This window comes from Dermacentor variabilis, chromosome 9, assembly GCF_050947875.1.
Source record: "Dermacentor variabilis isolate Ectoservices chromosome 9, ASM5094787v1, whole genome shotgun sequence".
NCBI lineage: Eukaryota > Metazoa > Arthropoda > Arachnida > Ixodida > Ixodidae > Dermacentor > Dermacentor variabilis.
The window spans coordinates 61036510-61062560 of record NC_134576.1 but is presented as its reverse complement, the minus strand read 5'-3'; the positions used below and the strand labels follow the sequence as shown (position 1 = coordinate 61062560).

The 26051-nt window shown below is 48.6% G+C and overlaps 1 protein-coding gene across 1 annotated transcript in view; it reads left to right on the top strand.

Annotated features, from left to right (window-relative positions):
• The window catches only part of LOC142558022 (cytochrome P450 2J4-like), a 92208-nt gene that overhangs the window by 5166 nt on the left and 60991 nt on the right, over positions 1–26051 (top strand). The window contains exon 2 of the mRNA XM_075670189.1: positions 18813–19081. Within this exon, the coding sequence (XP_075526304.1) occupies positions 18813–19081 (269 nt within the window). The remainder of the gene's footprint in view (positions 1–18812; positions 19082–26051) is intronic.

Below are 26051 nucleotides of genomic sequence, written 5' to 3'. Positions count from 1 at the left end.
CCATGAGCATGGTGGCACGACGACGACGAAGGCGGTATAACGACAACGGCATGAGTACAATGAGATGCCGATTCTTTAGTTGTGATTATGGTGTAACCGCAGCACCACGACCATGACCACATGAGGGCGATGAAATGACGGCTGTATGACGACGATGGTGCGACGATGCCTGTATGAGGACAACCGGCTGAAGCTGTAGTGACGGCCATGTCACGACCACGGCGACATGAAGGCGACGGTATGACAACGGATGCCTGATAGCGTCTGTCTCACGAGGACGCAGTGACGCTGATGGTATGACGACGGTGGCGTAATCACGACTGAATGATGACAGCAGGATTAGAATAGAATGCCGAACAAGGAAAGATGTCGATAGACCGACGAAGGTGGTATGACAACGGCAGAAAGACGACAACGGGACGACGTTACTGAAGTGATGAGGATAGTGAAATGACAGCGTGACCAAAATGGTCCGCCAAGACGGCATGATAAGCGTAGGATGTCGAAGTTAAAATTACGACGATGTAATGACCGCAACAGCATCACGACAACGGCATCACAACGAATGCAACATTCTTCCTCACATCCTTGTGAATTTAAATCTGGCGTCCCTCAAGGCACAGTGCTAGGTACTTTAGTCTTTTTAAGCTATATCAATGACATTTCGCCTAACATCAAGTCACCCATAAAACCGCCTGCAGACGACTGTGTCCTGTGCCCTAGAAAACCCACAACTTTCTTCAAGCCGACCCTAATCGTGTCACTGACAGGTGTAGTACTTGGCTACTGACCCTTAACGCGACTTAATGTAAAAGTATGTCAATCTCGCGTTTTTATTCCTCTTGTAAACTTTACATTGAATGGAACGAAATCAGAACAGATAGTACTTACAGTTTACCTGGTGTTTACATGCCGAATGACTTATCATGCCCTCTCACGTCACCTACATTACTAACAGCATTAGTTATACTCTTGGTTACATTCGCCGAAACTTTCGTAAAGCGCCAGCGCACCTTAAACGATAGCTGTATCAAACATTATTTCGTCCAAAGCTCGAATACGCTTCTGCCGTATGGGACCCACCTCAATGAGAATTGACACCTTAGAATCTGTCCAGAACCAGTCAACTTGATTTATACTCAGTTTTTATGCTCGTACTGCCAGTGTCACGACGACGCTGACGGAGTGCACACGCCTCGTATGGGCTCCGTATATTTCAAACTCTTGTGGCCAAACAACCATCGCTGGACCCAAACTAACGTCGGAACCAGTTTCCTGAAGTGGTCAGCTACCGATCAAGACCAGTGCCGACGCCAGGGACCCAGGACAAGGGTTTCTACAACCAGAATATTGCTATCCCTAACGAAATCTTCAGCTCTGCCGTCTGGCCGAGAAACAGGTGAGCCGCAGCTATGAACGTGCGCGGCGTCGCTGTCACCAGCGCGGCTTCCGAGGACTTCGCCCAACGACTCGCACCTCCGTAAGTAAGCCTCCTCTCGTTATGGAGGTAGTAGAGGCTGAAGGCACCGAAATAGCCCACGAATAAATTTCCCTTGAAGCAGGGTGGCTTGTCAGCCACCGTAAGCAACTGCAGACCACGCAGGCATCATCCCTACTCATAAACGGATCCCTCCGTGCTACAGCAAGTGCACGCAGAGAGTACCCAGCAGTCCGCACTACGCCCACGCGCACCATGGCAACCACGATTTCAGAAGAACGATATCAAGTTCGTCATTCGCCCGAGAGACGGTGTCAACGTGTCCGAACTAGGAGATGCCCAGATACGCGACTCAATACTACAGATCACAGACATTACAACCAAAGAAGCCGTGTACGACATTTACCGCTCATGCGCGGATAATAACGTCATTGTAGTTGGCATGCCAGTCATGTCTAACGCCGAAACATACTGCCGTATCCGCAGTGTCCCCATCTGAGCCATCCGCTACGCTGCCACAGCATACACCACACCGCCGGAGGACACAGCCAAAGGAGTTATACATAACATGCTTTCATATGACACGGAACAAGACATTACCAAGTTTCGTTTACAAGAAGAACCCTGCGAACCTGCAGGCCCGACGCATGGGCAATACTAATTCAGTGCTCATCGTATTCGATGGAAAGCAAGTAGAGTACCATGCATAATACCGCGGAGCAGAATACAAATGCTATCTACATAAGAAGAGCATCGAGTTCTGCGAAATCTGCGGGACCATCGGCCACAGGGACGATGTATGCCCCACTCCAACCCAGAAGAAATGCAAGAGCTGGGACACAATAAATCCGCCGGCTGATCATCCCTGCCACCCTTGCTACGCGCTCTGCGCCAAAGACCACCAGGCTGGTGATAGGGCCTGCCATCGCCGCTTCCAGGAACCACACCTCCTACTCCAACGACCATGGGAACGCCTACGACTGGAAGAGCGCGGACCAGGAGACGGGGCCATCGACTTCTGCAAATGGAGACTCAGCTCCCCCAAAACTGAAGTCGACGCCACAACCGCAGTCCCCCGAACGCAGCAACTCACGAGGACGCAGTCGGTCTCACGGACGCAGCCACTCCCGAAGTCGCAGTTAGTCACATGGACGCAGCCACTCCCGCAGCAGACCGGATTCCACGCGTATGCAGCAGCAAGGAAATGCCAGCCTTAGAACTACCACAGTTAAAGTGCAAGCTAGGCCAGCATTGTCTCCCACACAGGTCACACCACACCACTTATAGCAACCGCAGTGAACACAGTTAGTGACGCTACCATGCACAGCTTCATGCAGGAGCCCCGATCTTTACGTGCTGAGATACAAGACCTCGTGACAGAAAATGCTAAGCTCAAATCAAAACTTACAGACACACAAACCAAACACTTACCATCAAATGCGGACATCCTTCCTGTACCTGCAGTAGATTGCCCGCAAGCCATCCAACAACCAACAGCGCAAAAACGCAAAGGTCTCGAACGAATCTCAAAAGCACCAACACTAGCATACACTTCAGAAGGAAATGCAGCTGATTGAGGGCCTCTCAGCTGACAACAGCGGATAGAACGCAACCTCAGCGAAGCATTAGACTGTAAGCTTGCCACATTGCTCGACGCCTCCATTGCAAAGACTCTCGAACGTGCAGTGGACACCCTCCTTACTGCGAAATGCGAAGCGCTACTACTGCCCAGAATTGAGCAAGCCTTTGCAGCAAGAGAACAACAGTCACAGGAAAAAATGGACGACACGCGCAAAGTGCTTCAAGACATGGTTGCGACTCTGGCTCAAAATCACAACACCCGGTTGACAGAATTGGAAAACACCCTACTCCGTCCCAGAGCAGGTCCCCTAAAAAAAGCCGCACTCGCCTCCCGACAACAATGGCTGCGAGTAATCCCGAACGAGTTACCTACTGCATTGGCAGACGAACTGCCGGGACTTCCGGCGAAAACAAGCGCATTCAAAGCAATACGTTACCCCTCTCGCACCACATACTTCTTCCCCCGATGGTATCGCATTACAACAGACCGGAGAACCGGCTAAGCTGTCGGGATACGCGGCATACACCGCAGTTTGCGATCATAGCCGCAGGTCCCAAGTAACCACACTAGTCAAGCGAAACATTCTGGTTATACAGCACCATACGGGCATTGATACAACAGTCCGCATTGTCTTGGAGATCATCCTGTCCGCAAGGCGCATGCAAAAGACCTCCTTCATCCTCAATGTATACAGCAGCCCCAAACAACAACATAGGTTTCTACTACTTTTCACCAAAGCGGATCAAGTAGCCAGGGGTCCTCCCTGTTCATCATAGGGGACCAAAGCACCCCTGCTGTAGCATGCGGATACCCAATGGTATCCAATGGCAAAGTTGGCCGCAGCGATGGCGTAGAGGTAGAACACACGCCTCGCGTGCAGAGAGGTCCGTGGTTCGAATCCCGGTGCCGCGCAATTTTCCACCGGATTAAAAAAAATCCGCGTGTTTATAAAATTGCATAAACAGGCCTGGAGTATGGCCTGATCCTGGTGACCAGAACCGGTAACGCACTCCCTCACCAGAGCAGGATTGCCCACCCTGGTGTAGTACCTGGCCACAATCTCCTATATGAATACAACACGCAAACCCCGGCCCTCAGTCCCCAGCAGCTGCGAAGCAACTGACCACGGCGGTGGTCACACCTGCGACGCAGCAGAGGGTGCTAAGAATCCCTGGCTCCGGACAGGCCGCCATTGGAATATGAACCTGGCAACGTTTAACGCTAGAACGTTATCTAGTGAGGCGAGTCTAGCAGTGCAATTGGAGGAATTAGAGGGCAGTAAATGGCATATAATAGGGCTCAGTGAAGTTAGCAGGCCAAAAGAAGCATATACAGTGCTAAAATGCGGGCACGTCCTGTGTTACCGGGGCTTAGCGGAGAGACGAGAACTAGGAGTCGGATTCCTGATTAATAAGAATATAGCTGGTAACATACAGGAATTCTATAGCATTAACGAGGGGGTGGCAGGTCTTGTTGTGAAACTTAATAAGAGGTACAAAATGAAGGTTGTACAGGTTTACGCCCCTACATCCAGTCATGATGACCAGCAAATCGAAAGCTTCTATGAAGACGTGGAATCGGCGATGGGTAAAGTCAAAACAAAATACACTATACTGATGGGCGACTTCAATGCCAAGGTAGGCAAGAAGCAGGCTGGAGACCAGGCAGTGGGGGAATATGGCATAGGCACTAGGAATACCAGGGGAGAGTTATTGGTAGAGTCTGTGGAACAGAATAATATGTGGATAATGAATACCTTCTTCTGCAAGCGGGATAGCCGAAAGTGGACGTGGAGGAGCCCGAATGGCGAGACTAAAAATGAAATAGACTTCATACTCTGCGCTAACCCTGGCATCATACAAGATGTGGACCTGCTCAGCAAGGTGCGCTGCAGTGACCAAAGGATGGTAAGAACTCGAATTAGCCTCGACCTGAGGAGGGAACGGAAGAAACTGGTACATAAGAATCCGATCAATGAGTTAGCGGTAAGAGGGAAAATAGAGGAGTTCCAGATCAAGCTACCGAACAGGTATTCGGCTTTAACTCAGGAAGAGGACCTTAGTGTTGAATCAGTGAACGACAATCTTGTGGGCATCATTAAGGAGTGTGATAGAAGTCAGTGGTAACCCCGTTAGACAGGATACCAGTAAGCTGTCGCAGGAGATGAAAGATCTGATCAAGAAACGCCAATGTATGAAAGCCTCTAACCCTACAGCTAGAATAGAACTGGCAGAACTTTCGAAGTTAATCAACAAGCGTAAGACAGCTGACATAAGGAAGTATAATATGGATAGAATTGAACAGGCTCTCAGGAACGGAGGAAGCCTAAAAACAGTGAAGAAGAAACTAGGAATAGGCAAGAATCAGATGTATGCCTTAAGAGACAAATCCGGCAATATCATTACCAATATGGATGAGATAGTTCAAGTGGCTGAGGAATTCTATAGAGATTTATACAGTACCAGTGGCACCCACGACGATAATAGTAGAGATAATAGTCTAGAGGAATTCGAAATCGCACAGGTAACGCCGGAAGATGTAAAGAAAGCCTTGGGAGCTATGCAAAGGGGGAAGGCAGCTAGGGAGGATCAGGTAACAGCAGATTTGTTGAAGGATGGTGAGCAGATTGTTCTAGAGAAACTGGCCACCCTGTATACGCAATGCCTCATGACTTCGAGCGTGCCGGAATCTCGGAAAAACGCTAACACAGTCCTAATCCATAAGAAAGGGGATGCCAAAGACATGAAAAATTATAGACCGATCAGCTTACTTTCCGTTGCCTACAAAGTATTTACTAAGGTAATTGCAAATAGAATCAGGAACACCTTAGACTGCCTTCAACGAAAGGACCAGGCAGGATTCCGTAAAGGCTACTCAACAATAGACCACATTCACACTATCAATCAGGTGATAGAAAAATGTGCGGAATATAACCAACCTTTATATATAGCTTTCATTGATTACGAGAAAGCGTTTGATTCAGTCGAAACCTCAGCAGTCATGGAGGCATTGCGGAATCAGAGTGTAGACGAGCCGTATGTAAAAATACTGAAGGATATCTATAGCGACTGCACAGCCATCGTAGTCCTCCATAAAGAAAGCAACAAAATTCCAATAAAGAAAGGCGTCAGGCAGGGAGATACGATCTCACCAATGCTATTCACAGCATGTTTACAGGAGGTATTCCGAGACCTGGATTGGGAAGACTTGGGGATAAGAGTTAATGGAGAATACCTTAGTAACTTGCGATTCGCTGATGATATTGCTGGAGGGGCAAAGCAGAAGAGTGGGTCTAAAAATTAATCTGCAGAAAACTAAAGTAATGCTTAACAGTCTCGGAAGAGAACAGCAATTTACAATAGGCAGCGAGGCACTGGAAGTCGTAAGGGAATACATCTACTTAGGGGAGGTAGTGACGGCGGATCCGGATCATGAGACGGAAATAATCAGAAGAATAAAAATGGGCTGGGGTGCGTTTGGCAGGCATTCTCAGATCATGAACAGCAGGTTGCCATTATCCCTGAAGAGAAAAGTTTATAATAGCTGTGTCTTACCAGTACTCACCTACGGGTCAGAAACATGGAGGCTTACGAAAAGAGTTCTACTCAAATTGAGGACGACGCAACGAGCTATGGAAAGAAGAATGATAGGTGTAACGTTAAGGGATAAGAAAAGAGCAGATTGGTGAGGGAACAAACGCGAGTTAATGACATGTTAGTTGAAATCAGGAAAAATAAATGGACATGGGCAGGACATGTAATGAGGAGGGAAGATAACCGATGGTCATTAAGGGTTGCGGACTGGATCCCAAGGGAAGGGAAGCGTAGCAGGGGGCGGCAGAAAGTTAGGTGGGCGGAGGAGATTAAGAAGTTCGCAGGCATGGCATGGCCACAATTAGTACATGACCGGGGTTGTTGGAGAAGTATCGGAGAGTCCTTTGCCCTGCAGTGGGCGTAACCAGGCTGATGATGATGATGATGATTGCGAAGGCAGCCCAGAAATTGTCTCACCTCAGTAAGTGTTTCAGTGCTGTGCTCGTAGTAGTCCATAAGAGTACAAGTGAAAGCATGTTTGTGTGCTAGACGCCCACCCACGCACAAAAAAAAACACAGGACTTGTGCACTGGCCCTTTCAGAATCACAATCCAATTTCGAACGAAGCTCTTTCTCTTGATCAGTTGCATTACATAATTGAGGTGCCCGTAGTAATTAAACTACTTGCTTCAACACGTTGCCCCTAAATGACGCGCCCATTCAAAACATTAACAGGACAATTTTCACACATCTTCTACATATCCACACACATTTTGTTTCTTAGTAATACCCCCGTTTTCAATAAATTTTATCTCGGTGACATTTGTAGTTATACCAAAAAACAAAGAAAATTCTTCTGTTTTCGTGAAGCGTAGGAATAACGCTTCACTTTTGGTTTAGTTATTGTTCAATTATGGGGTTTTACGCGCCAAAACCACTTTCTGATTATGAGGCACGCCGTAGTGGAGGGCTCCGGTAATTTCGACCACCAGGGGTTCTTTAACGTGCACCTAAATCTAAGTACACGGGTGTTTTCGCATTTCGCCCCCATCGAAATGCGGCCGCCGTGGCCGGGATTCGATCCCGCGACCTCGTGATCAGCAGCCTAACACCATAGCCACTGAGCAGCCACCGCGGGTGGTTTAGTTATTGTTAACCCACACACTCTTAACTTTGTCCATAACCTGTTCCTTACTATAATTAAATATAAACAGGCTGCCTCAACAATTCATCGAGAACACCAGGCAAATCTACTACAAACAATGCGTAACGCACGGAAATGCAAGTAGAAGAGGGTGCAGTAATTATTGCCAAAGCTTTTTATTCGAGCCATCAACGTCGAGGTTCCTGATAACTCAGGTACCCACGTTTCCATCAAATGTAAACTCGGTGTGACGTCGGGTTCTCCTGGGACACTGGGAAACAGTGTAAAATGCCTATATAAAGCTTCTGAGCACTTGCGAAAGGAATCTTTTTTAAAAGGTCTCTATTTTATCCACTCACATATTACTTCGTGTACATATTTTACATAGTGTTGTTCTCCTTGTTTTGATGCGAAAGCGTCGAATGGCCTATTGAGCGAAAAAGTTGGCGTCTGTTAACTGTAGCAGCGAAACAACACCTAAATTCGCATTGCCATTGGCTGCGACGCCACGTTCCGAGATGCGCCTCGACCGGCCTCGACAGAGCAGAGCGGGCGAAAGGGAACGCCGGCTGCCGCGATAGCGCGATAGGCGTTGCGTGAGGAAAGAGGCCATTTCCGCACCCTTGCTGAGGGCCTTGCTGATAGGACCTCGTGTGCAACGCCAGGTGCTTTCAGCAGCTATCTCCCTGGGCACCTCGCATCTACTCTGGAGGAGTTACTAGCCGACGCGTTTCCCTCCCGGCCCCTGGTACAGCGGCTCCTGTCTCCGCCAGCTAGTGGGCCTCCGTGCCTCCCCCCCCTCCATTTGTCACCACGCGGAATGGGTGCTCGAGCAGGTCAATGCTCTGTGCTGCAAGTTCACCGGGTGCATGAGCTGAAGGCAGCCCTAGGACAAAGCAAGCGACGGAGCGTTCCGGTAGCCGATATAATAACGTTCCAAATGCTTCTGAACCTGCAAGATGCAGAGCAAGATCGTCTCCTGGAGTACTTCAACACTATCTGGAGCACTGGGACTCTCCCGGACAGCAGGCTCACCGCGGTGATGGCGCCACTCCTTAAGCCACGGAAACTTGCGGCGGCGCCCTCCTCGTACCGGCCAGTGTCTCTCCCCTCTGCCGCCTGTAAGGTGATGGACAGGATTGTCTTGGCACGCATGGAGTAGATCGCCGCGCAGGTACAGTACATCCCGGAGCAGCAGACCGGCTTCAGGCGCCACTGCTGCACTGCCGACTCCATTGCCAACGTCGTGGCCACGCTGGAGGATGCAAAGAACAGTGGTGACGTGGCCCTTCTCGTGCTGCTTAACGTGCAAAGGGCCTTTGACAGCCTGCCCCACGTGTCATCGAGGCCTCCTTAGATATCCTCGGTATCACTGACAGCCTCAGGCGCTTTGTCTCTGCCTTCCTTGCGTGAAGAACGTTCCGAGTACGAGTGGGCCAGGCGCCCAGCACCCATCGAGCCATCGCCACCGGCGTGCCGCAGGGATCGGTGCTGGGCCCGTTTCTGTTCAATGCAGCCCTGGCAGATCTGCCAGCTGCACTACCGGCAGGCACCCCTTACCACACACAATGCTCCATCTACGCTGATGGTGTGGCGTTCTGGATCCAGGGACGAAGGCGGTGTCATCTGGAGAAGCCATCTGGAGATCACTGCAGGGGGCCCTGATCGCGGTGACAACATTCTTCGCGAGCGTCGGCTTACCCGTCTCTCCTGCATAGGAGGTCCTACTGATCCACCAGTTGAGAATCGGCACCGACCCCCTTTCGTGGAAGCAGACAGTGACTCAAGGCACTCCAAGATCCAAGAACACTGACTGATGCCGGCTAATGACCACTGTCACTGCTCGTGTTGCAACGGGGACTGGGGCATATGACAGGCTACATCATGCACCAGACGGCCAAGTTCTCCTGGACCGGCTACGAAGCCTGCCGGCTTCACGTATGGGTAGCCTGTGCCGCCTCTAGAGGAGACAGTTCCCCACCTACCTTTGGCAGTGGCTCTTCTTTCTCCCCATCACGCACCTGCGGACATGCACTTCTCCCTCAAGGTTATAGCTAAGCGGAGAGCACCAGCCGCAGCCCTGCAGCAGGCGGCAGCCTGCAAGTTCCAGGTGTATTTGGAAGGACACCTGCTGGTGTTCGCGGATGGTTCAGTCCTCCCCAGCGAGTCCGAAGCAGCGGCGTGCACAGTTGCAGCTCTGGCCTGTCACAGGCAGTGTAGGCTCCCGTTAACAGCAAGTTCTACTGCAGCTGAGCTCGTGGGGCTGCACCTGGCTGCCGAACTTCTTGCTGAGCGTCCTCCCCAGCAGCCGGTGGCGGTGGTGTGGGGCTCTAAGCCAGCGCTCCAGGCCCTCGTCAACCCACGGCGGGCAGGACTCACAGGGGTGCTGATGCTTGCCAAGTTAACGGGTCTAGCCACCGCCGGAATCCCAGTATCCTTCCACTCGCTGCCCTCACATGTCGGGGTACGCAATAACGAGGAGGTGGATACCTACGCCAAAGTTGCCCATCATAATACAGTCCCGGTTCCCAGAGCGGTAGTGGCTTCGGACTACACGAGATATGAACTATGGTTCCTGCTGACTTCCATTCACCCGTACCCCCGGATTGCTAGTGGCAGGGCCCCGAAGCCTCTTCCAGAGAACGGCCTGTCTGGAAGAGAACACTCCACACTCCTGCGCTTGCGGACTGGCTGCACCTGTACTGCAGGCCGGCTGTTCGCTAAGGGCCGCGCCACGTCACCTGCCTGCAAGAGGAGCGGAGACCCTGAGACTCTGGAGTACCTTCTCTGTGCCTGCCCATCCTTGGCACAGGAACGCTCCATAGTCATCAGCACTTACAGACGCGACGGCCTTATAGCGGCCACAGAGACGGACCTGCTGTTTCTGGTGTGTCCCCAGCTCCCTGCACTGTGAAGCCTGCTGGAGTTTATCAATTCGACTGGAATAGACACCCGGTAAGCGCCCGCTGCAACGCTGGCTACTTTACTGAGGACTGCCGCCTGCCGCGCATAGTGCAGCCTGTTAGGCAACATCCTCCCTCTTTCTCTATTATCTTTCAATTCTTACTCCCTCTCCCTTGAGGACGCTTCGATGTGCTCCTTCCCGAGTTGTAGAATCAAGCGTCTTTACTTTCTTTAGATCAATCTCAACATCATTTCCGCAACGCGTTGACCGATGGGCATCACCGTGTAGCTGGCATGCGGCGTTGGCACTGCAGGCTGCTGCTGCTGCTTGCTGGCTCGGGCAGTACATATCGCTGTGGTACATTACTCGCAGTGCGAAACTCGCAGGACCGCTCAGCGCCGTTCAAGTGGACATTAACTATTTCGCATTCAGAACTTATAAGAAGTGCTTAGGTCCGACTCAGGGTATCGACCAAACGGTAAAACCGGGGAATTCTCAGAGATTTTCAATAGTCTGGAAATACTGAGGGAAAAGTCAGGCAACTTGTGCTTCTATCAGGGAAAAATAGCTGTCATTTCATTGAATGGGAATGAATGATGGCTTGAGTATAAGAGGAGGCAAATCGTAACGAATTGTCTTTGACGCTGTGTCGTCGGCTGGAGGAGTTGCCAGTATAGAATCGACGACCGATCTTCTGGACACACAATTTTTGGGACATGCCCAATAATGCAGACGGCTTCGCGGGGCCACCACCTACACCATAGAGTCAATACGTAAGAACGTCAATGATCAAAGCGAACGCTGCCTACAGGTCTTAGAGCTTTTTCCGACGTGCCTGCGGTGATTTGAGCCCTTAAGGGCAGTAAAAGACATGCATTTATTTTTTCGGCCTGCTCGATTTTTCTGACGCTTTCGCGTCCCCTAGGGAGTTCGAAAAATTGCACGTTGACTGTACAAGTGACCAAGAGGATGGTTCAAATGGTCCGCGGGGCGAGCGCGTGGCGTAACGAGGACGCGAACAGAAAGGCCTGTCGCATTGGGGAATGACTGAGATCGCAACTGTGCCGCCTCGTTTTTGAAGGACCTTGATCTCAAAAAGCAAAACGTTGGCTCACTCCGAGATGCAGGCGACCCTCATCCGAACTAAAATAAACTCTTTAACGCAGTGAAATGCAACACTGATGCCTTGAGTGTGGGCTGAGAGTATGTCAGAACAGCTGAGATTGACTTTCCAGCTGCTGAGAGACTCTCACTTGTGACAAGGCTCGGGCCTAATAACAATGAACTTGCTATCGGTTCATAGAAATAGCTCATTTCCGAAAATATTTGCTCCTGTATACATCTCTTTTTATTCGTAATTGAATATGTTGGACTCAATTTTCATTGGTGCTTACCATTCCTTTTTGAAGATATTTTATTTGTGTGCATTTCACTGACCCCTCCCTTCATTTTTCTATTTTGAATAGAATGGACACTACTGTTTACTATTCAAACTGACTGAAATCGTTTTCCTAATGTATACTAGAAAGTGACAGCATTGGTCGACATGGTGTGAGCCCGTCTTGACATAAAACAAAGTTCTGTGTCACTTAGAAAATTTTGCAAAGGCACTCAGGGATCACCTGGAAAAGTCAGGGGACATGAAAATATCAACTTGGTAGACAACCTTTAATGCTATAAACTTGATATTTTGATTTTCTGGACATATCCTATTTTGAAACATTTTTGTAAACAAAACGAAAGCCTAAATCAGACATCTGCTTCTAGCAGTCACTGGATATTTACTTTTCCTTGAAATTCAACTAGCCTCGTCAAATTTCGTGCATTGGTTGCCGGGAAAAACGATTTCTCATTTACCCTACATTTAGATAGGAGCCTCCTACCTAACACATGCACTTGACACCTTCGCCGTAAAACATTGAGCACAATCCCGTAGAAATTGAAGTTACGCGGATTCATCTTTAAGATCCAGTTAAATGTTTGTTCAGCAGGAAAGAGCCCGATGACACTCACATGAAGCTTTCGCAAAAAGCAAGAATATGGACAACGTCTTTCTTCCCACAAAAAGGTGCAGTATATACCAGCACATGCCATAAAACAACAGCCCAACTGGTGTGGACAACACCAAAACAAAGGATTTTAAGTTTATTTGACTTCTTGATACTGTGTTGACCCCTGCGTAGCATGTAATCTTCCCTGAAGTAATAAGGAAGGCCAAACCACAAGTAACCTACAAAAATGTGACTACTCACTATATAGGGGAAACTATGTACAAGTGCACGTTAGGTCATTTTTTCTCCAAATTAGCTGGTACAATGAACACCGCGTTTCATACTTAACTAGAAATAATACACGTTTCCAAATTTGTTTTTTATTAGATTCACGCATATGGCTTTGATTATTCTGTAAAAATGGAGTGATTACGTGTTAATATACCACTAGATGAATTTATGGTTGTAAGAAGGCGTTTAGATTATATTGCACATAGAGATTCGTTTAAAAGTCACCATCTTGTCGAAGAGGCGCTCCTCTGAAACTCATGGTTTCAGTATTAGGCTATAAATGCCATGCAGTCAGATCATAAATCAATGAGAAGGGGATGTTTTGCAAGGTGAAATAGAGCTAAATAAAATATTTTTACATTTACTAACAATTTTAATATTATTTCCAACCCTGCAATTGCATTACCTGAAAAATGCACACAAGTTTGTCTTATATGTAATCTGTAATATAAAGATTATAAGGTTATCATCTTTGAAAAATTGTCGATACGGCTGTTTTACCAGAACAATAAAATCCAACTGCAGGAACTGAAACATTCTTTTAGAGCATAGCGTAGATACGTACTTAACCATTCCTTGTACTTTTACAACTATTTTTTTAACTTGCGAATGGCACGGACAAGTCATGTAGACTAGGTTTACAGTAAACTTACCCGAGAAATCGGCATAAATCAATCCGAAATTTTGTCGAAGAAACGTACATTCCTCCAATAGAATTTGACTTTCACTGTTGGGGCTACGCATACAGATACAAATTGCTTAAGACGGGAAAAAAACGTGATGGACTCACCAATAAAATAGCATTCAGAAACTGTACTCCCCGATACTGGAGTAAGCGTACAATATTTTTCAGATGAATTACAGACTGAATGGTGACCTCTGGGACGACACCGCGTCGTCTGCAATAATCGTAATCACTACCACCGTGTGTGAATCCAGCGAACGTTCTCCTGACAACTGACGACGTTCTGCTTCTACGCGCGAACGTTAAAGCAATGACGAGTCATGGTTATCAAGAACAAAAATATTGAAAAACCAATCCCTTAAACACTAATAGCCACCTCAAAGAAATAACTGAAGATTTGAATGTCAATGTATAAAAGAAGCGCTACAAATTTTTTAACAGAGTGATTGCGATCAAAGGCAAAGAATGAAAGGCTGTCTGTTATTTGTGCCATGATATTGAAAGTGAAATTGATATTGATATTGATATTGAAAGTCAAAAAGATATTGAAAGTGAAATGTGCTTTACCACGTGCTTTCTGACCTCGTCAATGGGCACCGTGACTGCATACTTGCGTTAGAAGCTATCTGAAATCATGCATTGACATTTTGTAGGATCTTTACTTTCTGTAAATTTTGCACGCACTACTTGTAGTGGACCACAATTCGCATTCCGTATGTTAAACATTCTGTTTTAATAGCCATGTGCCTGTAAGTCTGTGTTCTAAGGGCGTACATAGTCCACGTTGCCTTTTCTTTACTTCCTAAATGTCTAACTTGCACTGTGCTAAAACTTACTGATTTCGCTGAGCAATTTATGAAACGGGTATTTTATGAGGTGATAGTGACATTCCCCGAGGAACATATCGTGATATTGTCACTTGGTGGTGACGTTAAGAACACATTAGCAATACTGTGAAAGACAAAACTAACTTTTATTGGGCGAACCATGCCCACAAAAACAGGCTACACTTGTAGCACAACGATAGCGGCGAACACGGTCGGCGATCGTCGAAAATCTGATCAACGTGTCAAGCGCGTCGGCTTTTATACAGCAGTCGTCGAACGTTCCAGACTAATCGCTGGGACCCGCGTGCCTTCCACAAAGTTCTACACCATCCGCGTCACGCGATCAAATCAGATACCAAAAGGATCGGCGACAACAGCCAGCGGATAGAAGCATCGATAACTTTCCAGGAACTTCTTATACATGCAGGTGCGTCCTGCGCTGTGCGATAGCATTTCTTAAGCGGTGAATTTCACCCAGGAAAGATCAACATGTAGACGTGTCAATACCCCCTCTTAAAAAGCATCGACCCAATGCTGTAAACAAACAAAACTAATAAACAAAAACACCCGTAGCAAAGAAACAACAAAATAAGGAAGTTCATCAGCGTGCGTGAAAGGGTTTTAGACGCACTACGTGGACCACTTCAGATCGTGCCCGGCGCCACTGTGACTGCGAAATGCCGTCTGGCACGACCTGATAGTCCAGTTCGCCAACACGTCGGATGATCTTGTAGGGTCTGAAATAACGTCGCAATAGTTTCTCACTGAGTCCTCGTCGACGTATTGGGGTCCAAACCCAAATACGGTCACCGGGCTGGTGCTCGACGAAGCGTCGTCGGAGGTTGTAGTGTAGGCAGTCGGTACGCTGCTGGTTCTTGATCCGTAGGCGGGCGAGCTGTCGGGCTTCTTCGGCGCGCTGGAGATAGGTAGCGACGTCAAGATTCTCCTCCTCAGTGACGCGCGGCAGCATGGCGTAGAGCATCGTCGTCGGGTTCCTGCCGTAAACCAGCTTAAACGGCTTGATGTGTGTTGTTTCTTGCACCGCCGTGTTGTAAGCGAAGGTTACGTACGGTAGGACGGCATCCCAGGTCTTGTGTTCGACGTCGATGTACATTGCTAGCATGTCGGCTAGGGTTTTATTCAGGCGCTCCGTAAGACAATTCGTCCGTGGGTGATAGGCAGTTGTCTTCCTGTGCCTTGTCTAACTGTACTGAAGAAGGACTTTACAGCTCCGCTGTAAAGGCCATTCCTCTGTCGGTGATGAGGACTTCTGGGGCGCCATGTCGCAGCAGAATGCTTTCGACGAAAAATTTTGCCACTTCGGCTGCGCTGCCTTTCGGCAGGGCTTTAGTTTCAGCAAAGCGGGTGAGCTGGTCCGTCGCCACGATGATCCACTCATTTCCGCGCGTTGACATCAGAAACGGCCCCAACAAGAACATCCAGATCTGCTGAAAAGTTCGGCAAGGAGGCTTGATCGGCTGTAGTAATCCGGCTGGCCTAGTGGTTGGTGTCTTGCGTCGCTGACAGTCTCGGCATGTCTTGACGTAACGGGCAACGTCGCCAGTTAGGCGCGGCCATTATTACCTTTCTTGTATCCTCGACAGCGTCCGAGAGAAGCCGAGGTGCCCGGCGGTCGGATCGTCATGTACGGCGCGCAGTACTTCTGGACGCAGCGCCGACGGAACAACAAGAAGGTAGTTCGCGCGGACTGGTGAGAAGTTCTTCACAAGCAGATTGTTTTAAAGTGTGAAGGAAGATAATCCACGCTTAAATACCCTAGGGACAATGTCGGTGTGCCCTTCCAAATATTCGACGAGGCCTTTTAACTCCGGGTCTGCCCGTTGCTCTTCAGTGAAGTCTTCCGCGCTTATCATTCCAAGGAAGGTCTCGCCATTCTCGTCATCTTGCGGCGGCGAGTCAAAGGGGGCGCGTGATAGGCAATCGGCATTGGAGTGTTATCGTCCGGACTTGTAGGTTACAGTGATATCGTATTCTTGTAGTCAGAGGCTCCACTGCGCCAGTCGTCTTGAAGGATCCTTTATATTCGCTAGCCAGCACAACGCGTGATGGTCGCTGACCACTTTGAATGGCCTGCCATAAAGATAAGGGCGAAATTTAGCTGTAGCCCAAACGATGGCGAGGCATTCCTTTTCGGTCGTGGAATAGTTGCCTTCCGCTTTTGACAGCGACCAGCTAACGTAAGCTATCACCTGTTCAACTCCGTTTCTTCTCTGGACTAGAACGGCATCGAGGCCTAGGCTACTGGCGTCAGTATGGATTTCTGTATCCGCGTACTCGTCGAAGTGCGCAAGTACCGGCGGTGACTGCATGCGTCGTTTGAGTTGTTCAAATGCGTCGGCCTGCGGCGTTTCCCACTTGAACTCAACATCACATTTAGACGTGTGAATGGCTCAGCCATGCGTGAAAAGTCCTTGACAAAGCGCCTGTAGTAGGCACACATGCCAAGGAATCTACGCACTGCCTTCTTGTCGATGGGTTGCGGGAACTGTGCGATGGCAGCTGTCTTTTCCGGGTCTGGACGGACACCAGATTTGTTGATCACGTGGCCTAGGTACAGAAGCTCATTTTAAGCGAAGAGGCATTTTTCCGGCTTCAGAGTAAGCCTTCACTTGATGACTTGATGGCCTCTAGTACTGTCGCAAGTCGCCTGAGGTGATCGTCGAAATTTCCGGCGAAAACGACGACGTCATCCAAGTAAACGAGACAGGTCTGCGACTTCAATCCTGCTAAAACCGTGTCCATCACGCGCTGGAACGTTGCAGGTGCCGAGCGCAGTCCGAATGGCATAACCTTGATCTCGTAGAGGCCGTCTGGGGTGATGAAGGCAGTATTTTCGCGATCTCTTTCATCGACTTCTATTTGCCAATAGCCAGACTTGAGGTCCATCGACGAGAAGTATTTAGCGTCGCAGAGCCGGTCCAATGCGTCGTCTATTCGTGGGAGGGGGTACACGTCCTTCTTCGTGATCTTGTTCAGACGACGATAATCGACGCGGAAACGTAGGGTTCCGTCCTTTTTCTTCATCAAGACTACAGGAGATGCCCACGTACTTTTCGACGGTTGGATGATGCCGTCGCGCAGCATTTCGTCGACCTGGTGCCTTATAGCCTCACGTTCTCGCGTAGAAACTCGATAAGGGCTCTAGCGGAGGGGTCGATCACACGCGTATGTTATTATGCGATGCTTTGCGACTAGCGTTTGTCGAAGCCTTGATGACATCGAAAAGCACTCTTTGTATCGTCGAAGTAAGCTTCTCAGCTGTTGTTGCTTAATCATGGGGAGGCTTGGATTTATGTCGAAGTCTGGTTCGGGAACTACGGTCGTCGGGGTACGTGCGGCAGAATCCGAGAGGACAAACACATTGCTGGTTTCCAGAATTTCCTCGATGTAAGCGATCGTCGTGCCCTTGCTGATGTGCTTGAACTCTTGGCTGAAGTTTATCAGCAACATTTTCGCGTTTCCTCAGTGCAGTCGAGCGATTCCTCTAGCGACGCCAATTTCACGGTCGAGCAGTAGACGTTGGTCCCCTTCGATGACGCCTTCTACGTCAGCGGGTATTTCGGTGCCGACGGAAATAACAATGCTCGAGCGAGGCGGGATGCTCACTTGATCTTAGAGAACACTCAAGGCGTGGTGACTACGAAAGCTCTTCGGCGGTATCGCTTGATCTTCCGACAGCGTTATCGATTTTGACTTCAGGTCTATGATTGCGCCGTGTTGGTTCAGGAGATCCGTGCCGAGAATGACGTCTCGTGAACACTGCTGGAGATGTCACGTGGTGGTGACGTTAAGAACACAGTAGCAATACTGTGAAAGACAAAACTAACTTTTATTGGGCGAACCTGTGCCCAGAAAAACAGGCTACACTTATAGCACAACGATAGCGGCGAACATGGTCGGCGATCGTCGAAAATCGGATCAGCGGGTCAAGCGAGTCGGCTTTTATACAGCAGTCGTCGAATGTTCCAGACTAATCGCTGGGACTCGCGTGTCTTCCACAAAGTTCTACACCATTCGCGTCACGCGATGAAATCAGATACCACAAGGTTCGGCGACAAGAGACAGCGGATAGAAGCATCGATAACATTCCAGAAACTTCCTATACATGCAGGCGCGTCCTGCGCTGTGCGATAGCATTTGTTAAGCGGTGAAACATGGCCACCCGGGAAAGATCAACATGTACACGTGTCAATATACAGCAATTGGTAGAGCAACAATTATTAGCTGGCACATCACCTATCTATTTATTTTCATTTTTAAACCTAAAGGTATTGCCGATTACTTTGTTAGGAGCACCCAGAAATCGTTATCTTCAAAAAAAGCTGAGGTTGAAGATGCCAAACTTGGGACTGTTTCATTCTTAAAATACTTGCATTTTTTTCTCACATTTCAAAGGCTGCCATCTTGAGCACCTATTCTGCGCTTCAAAAGTGTGCCACCGGTGACCTCCGCGGCCTGTCCATCTACACCATTGCCCTAGCAGTCACCGTTCTTGTTGCGGCGTTTACCTGGCGCTCCCGAAGAAAATGTCAGGGTCTACACCCCAAGCTGCAGCCGCCCGGACCGAGAGGAATTCCCTTTTTGGGAAACTTTGATATCAACAAACCGGGCTTCTTTCACACCAAAGCAATGGACTGGGTCAGACAGTACGGACCCTTGTTCAGGCAAGTACACACGATTTCTTTTTCGTCTTGTCATAAGCACACCGTATTAATAAATAAGGTGCTCCCAGAAAAGGACTTCGTTCAATGGAATGAGTTCTCCATTGAGTTTTCTCTCAGGTATCACCTGTCATGTTCGTCAGAGTTTCTTGTGGTTATATATATATATATATATATATATATATATATATATATATATATATATATATATATATATATATATATATATATATATATATATATATATATATATATAGTGAAGTACAGTAAATCCTTGTCAGCCGACACAAATGGAAACTCGCAGGCTCAACAGGAGCAAGTCTGGCGGGCCCTTTACTGACCTAAATTACGAAACGATCCTATATTTCTCAACACATAAGACAATAGGACTCTGTACACGCGTGTAATCAAGGCATAATGCTACATTTTTAATGCAATATATCGCTGAAATTTATTAAAGGCACAAAGTTGTTTGCAGCCAGAAGTGCAGAGTTTAGGAAAATGCATGTCCTCTAGGATTAGAACTTATTTATAGTACCAGTGTGCCGCTGGGCTAAACGCGCTGCATGAGAATGAGGAAGTAGGAATCCGTTGAGCGGCACAAGCAGTTTGACACGCCGACGAACAAGAGATGTCTCCGGCCTAGCACTGCTCTCGACGGGAGTTGACTCGCCAGTATGTGGTATGCAGAGGCAGTTTGGCATGGGCTTGCGTATTCAGTAAAAATCAACTATGCATGCATTTTCCATTTATTCGTGAGTGTTGCCAAACATCATGCTGTTGAGGTTGTGCACGACACTGCAGCGTAGGGTACAAGAAAACTAATTCATTGTATTCATTTCTGTTAATAGAACAGCTTTAAACTATGAACACAGAGAGAATGATGATTTGGGTGAGTTATACCATAAAATATTTTTACGAAGAGGAAGCTCGATACAGAAATGTACGTGCAACAATTTGCATGGGAAAAAGTTAGTAGTAATAGCGCTGGCTGGTACAGAGGTCGCAGCTTCCCGAGACAGTCTACCACTTCCCCTTGGTCTCCGTCTTGCGCGCACAGTCCTGTCCAAGTGCACCGTAACATAACCCCTCGGGGCTGGGGCGCCATCCCGGCGCTTGTTAGATTGATAGCGAACCATATGAACACTGCAGTTTCGAAGGGGACACGTGGACGACGTCAGTGCGTAGCTGGGACGAGGACAGTGTATCAACAGTGGCGATTTCGTAATTTAAGTTACCTAATAGTCGCAATACCAGGTAGGGCCCGGTATGGCGTGGCAGCAGTTTTTCGGACAGGCCGACATGGCGACTTTCAGTCTACAGAAGAGCTAGATTTCGGAGAGAGAACTGAAAATTCGGGTGGCGACTGTCGTAGCGAGTCTCTTGTGACGCCTCTGCCATTGTGAGTCGTGGCATATTCCGTCGTAGTCCGCGGCACCGAAGGTAACAAGGTGCCTAATGGCAGAGTAGTATGGCGACCAAACAAGGGGTAGAAAGACGAGAAACCGGTGGAATCATGACGAGACGAATTGTACGCAAATGTCACTGAGAGCAAAGTGCAGTGCCAGTCGCGATGGTCAGCTGAAAGGCACTTAGACAACATCTCTGTAAAGGTGTGATTCAGTCGTTCAATCAGTACGTTCGTTTGTAGGCGATATGCAGTTTCGAGCTTGTGTTCGGTGGAGCAGGAACGAAGTACATCTTCGACAACTTGGAGCAAGAAGTAGCGCCCACGTATGTCAGCAGGTGCCTTGGCGCGCCATTGTGAAAGATCACGTCTTGAAGTAAGGAGTCTGCTTGATCTGTAGCACAGCAGGACATGTCTAATGGCATATCGCGTCGCTATAGGCAACGACTATCAATTTGTTCTCTTTTTTGGATACGCGGAAGCGGCCAAAGAGATTCATGTCGACACGGAAGAAAGGCTCCGTTGGAACACCAATTGGATGAAGGGGCTAGCAGGCTGGGCACATAGCCTCTTTCGGCGCTGGGAGGGATCGCAAGCTGCAACGTATCGTCGCACACAGCGGTAAATGCCTGGCCAGAAGAAACGACGTCGAACTCTGCCGTAATTCTGCGGGAAGTGCCAAGATGTCAGCCATGGGCGAGTCGTGGAACTCAGTAAGAACAGTAGAACGGAGATGATGAGGTACAACTAGCACTAAATTTGGTCCATCAGAGCTGATGTGGCGTCGATAAAGAATGTCCTCATGGAGCACAAGCATTCTGGTTGAGCGATCTGATTGTCCTGAGGTCAAGTGCCCAGCGATCGGTCGGAGATAATCATCATTTCGCTACTTAGTAACGATGGCGCAAAAATCAGAAATATCCAAAGGGCAAGTGTCAGAATCCAGTTCATTGTTGTCAGGAGGATCGAAGGAATGGTGAGACAAGCAGTCGGTGTCCAGTTGTAAGCGGGCGGACATGTATAGGTACATCACAATGAAAGGATACTCCTGAAGTCTGAATGGCCAGCGACCAAGGTGGGCAGTTGGGTCTTTCAGTAATAATAGCCACCACCGGGCATGGTGGTCCGTGATGACATAAAATGGGTGGCGAAAGAAGTAAGGGCAAAATTTAGCCACTGCCCATACCAGAGTGAGGCACTCGCTCTCGGTGATAGAAAAATTGCGCTCTGAAGGGGACAAGAGGCGACTGGCGTAGGCAATGATACTCTCGACTCCATTTTGCTGTTGGACGAGGACCGTGCCTATTACATAGCTACTGGCGCCTGTGCGAACTTGAGCTGGTGCCGATAGACCAATGTGGCCTAATGTCGGAGGCTTTATCAATAAGTGGATGCGGGTGTAGAAGGCGTCCGCTTGTTTGTGGCCCAAAAAGAACGCAGTGTCCTTGAGAAGATCAGTCAGTGGCCAGGCGATATGCGTAAAAGTTTTAACAAACCGACGAAAATAAGAGTATAAGCCCACAAAGCTGCGCACACGTTTTTCTGAGCAGGGTACAGGAAAGGTATTCAATGCATGAATCGTATCAGGATCAGGATGTATACTGGCAGCCTTGACAGCGTGGTCGAAAACTTGGACTTCGTCGTGTCCGAAATGGCACTTTGGAGTTAAGTTGAAGGCTAGCCTCCCTGAAGAGTTCAATAATAGTGGCCGAGTGACTGAGGTGGCTGTCAAACGTAGGGGAAGATATAATGGTATCGTACAGATAACATAAGCAGGTGGAGCCGAAGGAAAGAGTTCATGATTCTTTCGAAAGTTGCTGGGGCATTACACATTCCGAAAGGCATAACATTTAAATGGTAAAGGCCGTTCGGTGTAACGAAAGCGGTATTCTCATGGTCGAGTTCATACCGGTTTGAAGGCCAGTTGAAGACAAGTATTTTGATCTGTGAAGCCAGTCGAGAGGCGTCGTCAACCCGAAACAGAGGATACACATCATTTTTCGTGATCTAGTTCAGTTGACGGTAGTTGACACAAAATCGCCAGCTGCCATCCTTCTTTTTGACCAAGGCAGCCGGCGATGACCAAGGACTCGAAGAGGGCTCAATTAGACTTTGATTAGCATCTGGTCTACTTCACTTGGATAACTTGGCGTTCTGCCTGAGACACGCAATAAGGTTGCTGGAGGATAGGACTAGCATCAACGGTGTCATCTTATGGGTCACAACGGAAGCCTGTCCCAGCGGGTGATACTCAAAGACGTCGCGATAAAACACCAGGACGCGATAAAGATCCGCAGTCTGTTCGGGAAGCAGGTGTTGAGCGAACATCTTCGAATACATGGCGGGATTGGACGTTGCGTAATTGATCGGACAGCAGTTGGCTGCAGACGGGCACGGAACATGTGGTACAGAGATGGCGGTATCATTCGTGGGTGAAGCGTTACCAAGTTACGTGCCTTTCAGGATAACTTGCTTACATGAACCGAAGTTTAAAACACGAAGAAAACGCCGTTATCGGCGACTGTCGCAATTGTATGAGGAACGGCAACTGTGCGTACTAGGAGAACACTGACATTAGCAGTCAGCATATAGTCACCGTTAGTAGCAGGTGGTAAGCATGTCAAAGGCATATACATGTCGGCTTCAGGCGGCAACCGTACGAAGCCTACAGAACATAAAGGAGGCTTATCTGATTTTGGAGGACAGCAGTGAATAGGCAGCTCGAGTTGGAAGATGCTAGCAGCGTAGTCAATCGGTGCTGAATGGTGCGGAAAAGTCAAGGTCAAAGATCAAGTCGTGGGAACGCCATTCCAGAACAGCAAAGAAAATGGATGTGTCGAAACTAGCAACAGATAATCGGGCAGTGCACATACGAAGGATAGTGTGCGTTCCTTCATCAGCAACCCGGATAGCACGAGATGCGGTAGGTGTAAGGACGTTCTTCAGGTGGCAACGAAGACGGTTGCTCATCACCGAGATATGGGCCCCAGTATCAACAAGCACTGGCACAAATATACCGTCAACTACTACATCAACTATACTGCGTCTAGTCGGCAGGGTGAGACGATTTGTCGGAGAGGTCGACAATGCAGCGTCCCCACCGGGAGCTGCATCTTTTAGTTTTACGAAAGTATGAAGCCAGGTCGGAACGACGGCGACAGGCGACAGGATTGAGGTGACCTGGACAACGGGCGACGACTTTGCGGCGAACGGGACGGTGACTGCTCGGCGATGGTAACTGACGATGCCACGCAGTCGTACCGTCAGTGGCGTGCAGCTTCGGCTCCGCTTGCGGCTGGATTTGGCGAAAAGCGCCCTCTGGTTGAGGGCTGTTCGAGAACGGCATCTAGGACCAGTGGTTGCAACAGTATCGGGCGACGTGACGAACGCGGTGACAGGTGAAGCAAATAGGTCGTTCATACGGTGTTCGCCACTCTGCCATGTTGCGAAAACATCGAGGGATCCATTGATTGGGAGTATGCGTGAGCGAAGGACGCTTGGTTGGCAGGGAACTGGCAACGGTGTAAATTCACTGGAAGCTGACATTGGCGAGTTCTTGGCGCACAATTGCTTGAGCAAGGGGAGCCATAGGAGCGCATGTGTCATTAGCATGCGCATACAAAGCCGCGGGACGCATGGCTTCAAGCTCACGGCGTACGATCTTCGTCAGCTGCTCTGAAGGCAGCTGCTGCCACGAAGGAGAGTCCTGTCTGTTTTCAAAAGACGATGTTGCAGCCGTATCGGGAAGCTGTGCAAGTGACCGAAACATACGACGGATTTTCACCTGCTTGAAACGCTTGTACTTGGTGCTAATGTCATTAACCGATGTCCAGTTCTTGTAAATGAATAAATTGAAGGCGTCAACGGCGATACCTCTTAAGACATGCGCGACTTTTTCAGACTCCGGCATTTCAGCGTAGCCCTTGCGGTAGAGTGCCAGCACGTCTTGTATATAGGCGACGTAGCCTTTGGCGGACGTCTGAACTCGTGATGCAACATCTTTCTTGGCGACAGCCTTCCAACCCAGTGGTTTCCTGGATCACGCGGATGCGTGATCCAGGAACCTCCTTGCAGTCGACAGTCGACACAGGCGCTGCCAATCTAGGCAACATCTACTACGACATCGGTGAAGATCCGAAGCGGAAGCCACTGCGAAGCTCCGTTCTGAGTCGTTAACCCCGGACTTCCGCGAAATGTTACGAAGACACAGCCCGATGCACAAATAGAAATGTATGTAACTATTTACATGGGGAAAAGTTAGTATTAATTGCGCAGGCTGGTAGAAAGTTCACAGCACCAGGATAATAGGTTAGGATAAAGTAGGATATCTTCCTACGATGGCGCGCACCCGCTGCGGGAGACTGGCCAAGGTTTGGACGGTATTAGGAAGACGCTGTTATCACAAAAAGCGGTAAAAGTGTCAGGTGGAAATGAAGAAAAATATTGCTTGAAGACATTCGGAGAATCGCCTTGAAGCAACTATGAATTCTTCCACGGCTGAGTAAACATCCCTGTGGTAGTTTCCAAGAATTTCCTAGATAAAGCTATTTAACATTGAAAAATTTAAACTAAGTTGCCTGAACGTTGGGCCTAAGATATTTTTTCCTTAAGGAAGAAAAATGGTGGCAGAACAAGAAAAAATGTTCGGAAGTCTCATCTTCTCTACATACTGGGCACAGAGGGGAGGGTGCTAGACCAGCCTTGTGACGATAAAAGTTAATTACTGGTGTTCCACAGCGTAATCTGGTAAAAATTCAGTTTTTCTGGTGTGCAAGGAGTTTTTGTGCTAAGAAAATAGGAGATGTCGATAGTCTGAAAAATTTGCTATAGCTGGATTTGAAAAGTCTTGAGCAATTGCATATCTCCTGCACCTAGCTGTAGCTAAGTAAGGTGATGAAGGAAGTAGCGATAGCACAGGGCAATTGAGGGCCACTTTCGCGAGACTGCCAACCATGTCATTCATATATGATCCCTTATCACCAGGAATCCAGAGTAATCTAATTATGTTTATGTGGATAAGCTCCAGAAACCTATACGTAGCAGTTTCAGGACAGGCTACCACTTCCTCTTCGTATCCCTATTGTACGCACGGTCCAGCCCAAATGCGCCGTATCAATATGATTTTATGAGAGAGTTTAACGGTATTTTCTACTTAATAAATATCGGGGTTATGCAATCGAGGAAGCAGTACAAAGAAGAAAGAAGCGGTAATCTTCTCGTGCGACATATCGAATATGTAGATTTTTAAGCTGGAAAACATGGCACCGACGTTAACCTGCAACATGCTACAAAAAATTGGAGGCTTATCAAGGTTAAGCTCAGTGGATGCGAAGCATCCACTGGGCTTAACCTTAGCGTATCCTTAGCGTTTGGAGGCATCTTGACCGCATACACGCCCGGCGCAAAGACGCTGGCGCGGTTGCGGGCACAGAGACTGATGCGACGGCGGGCGCGCGCCGCTTCATCCCTGGCGTGACGTCACATATCACGTGATGCAGCGATGGTGGCGTCGCCGCCGCGTCGCGCGCGACGGCGCGAACCGAAGCGTGGAGGCCTCCGCCGGGC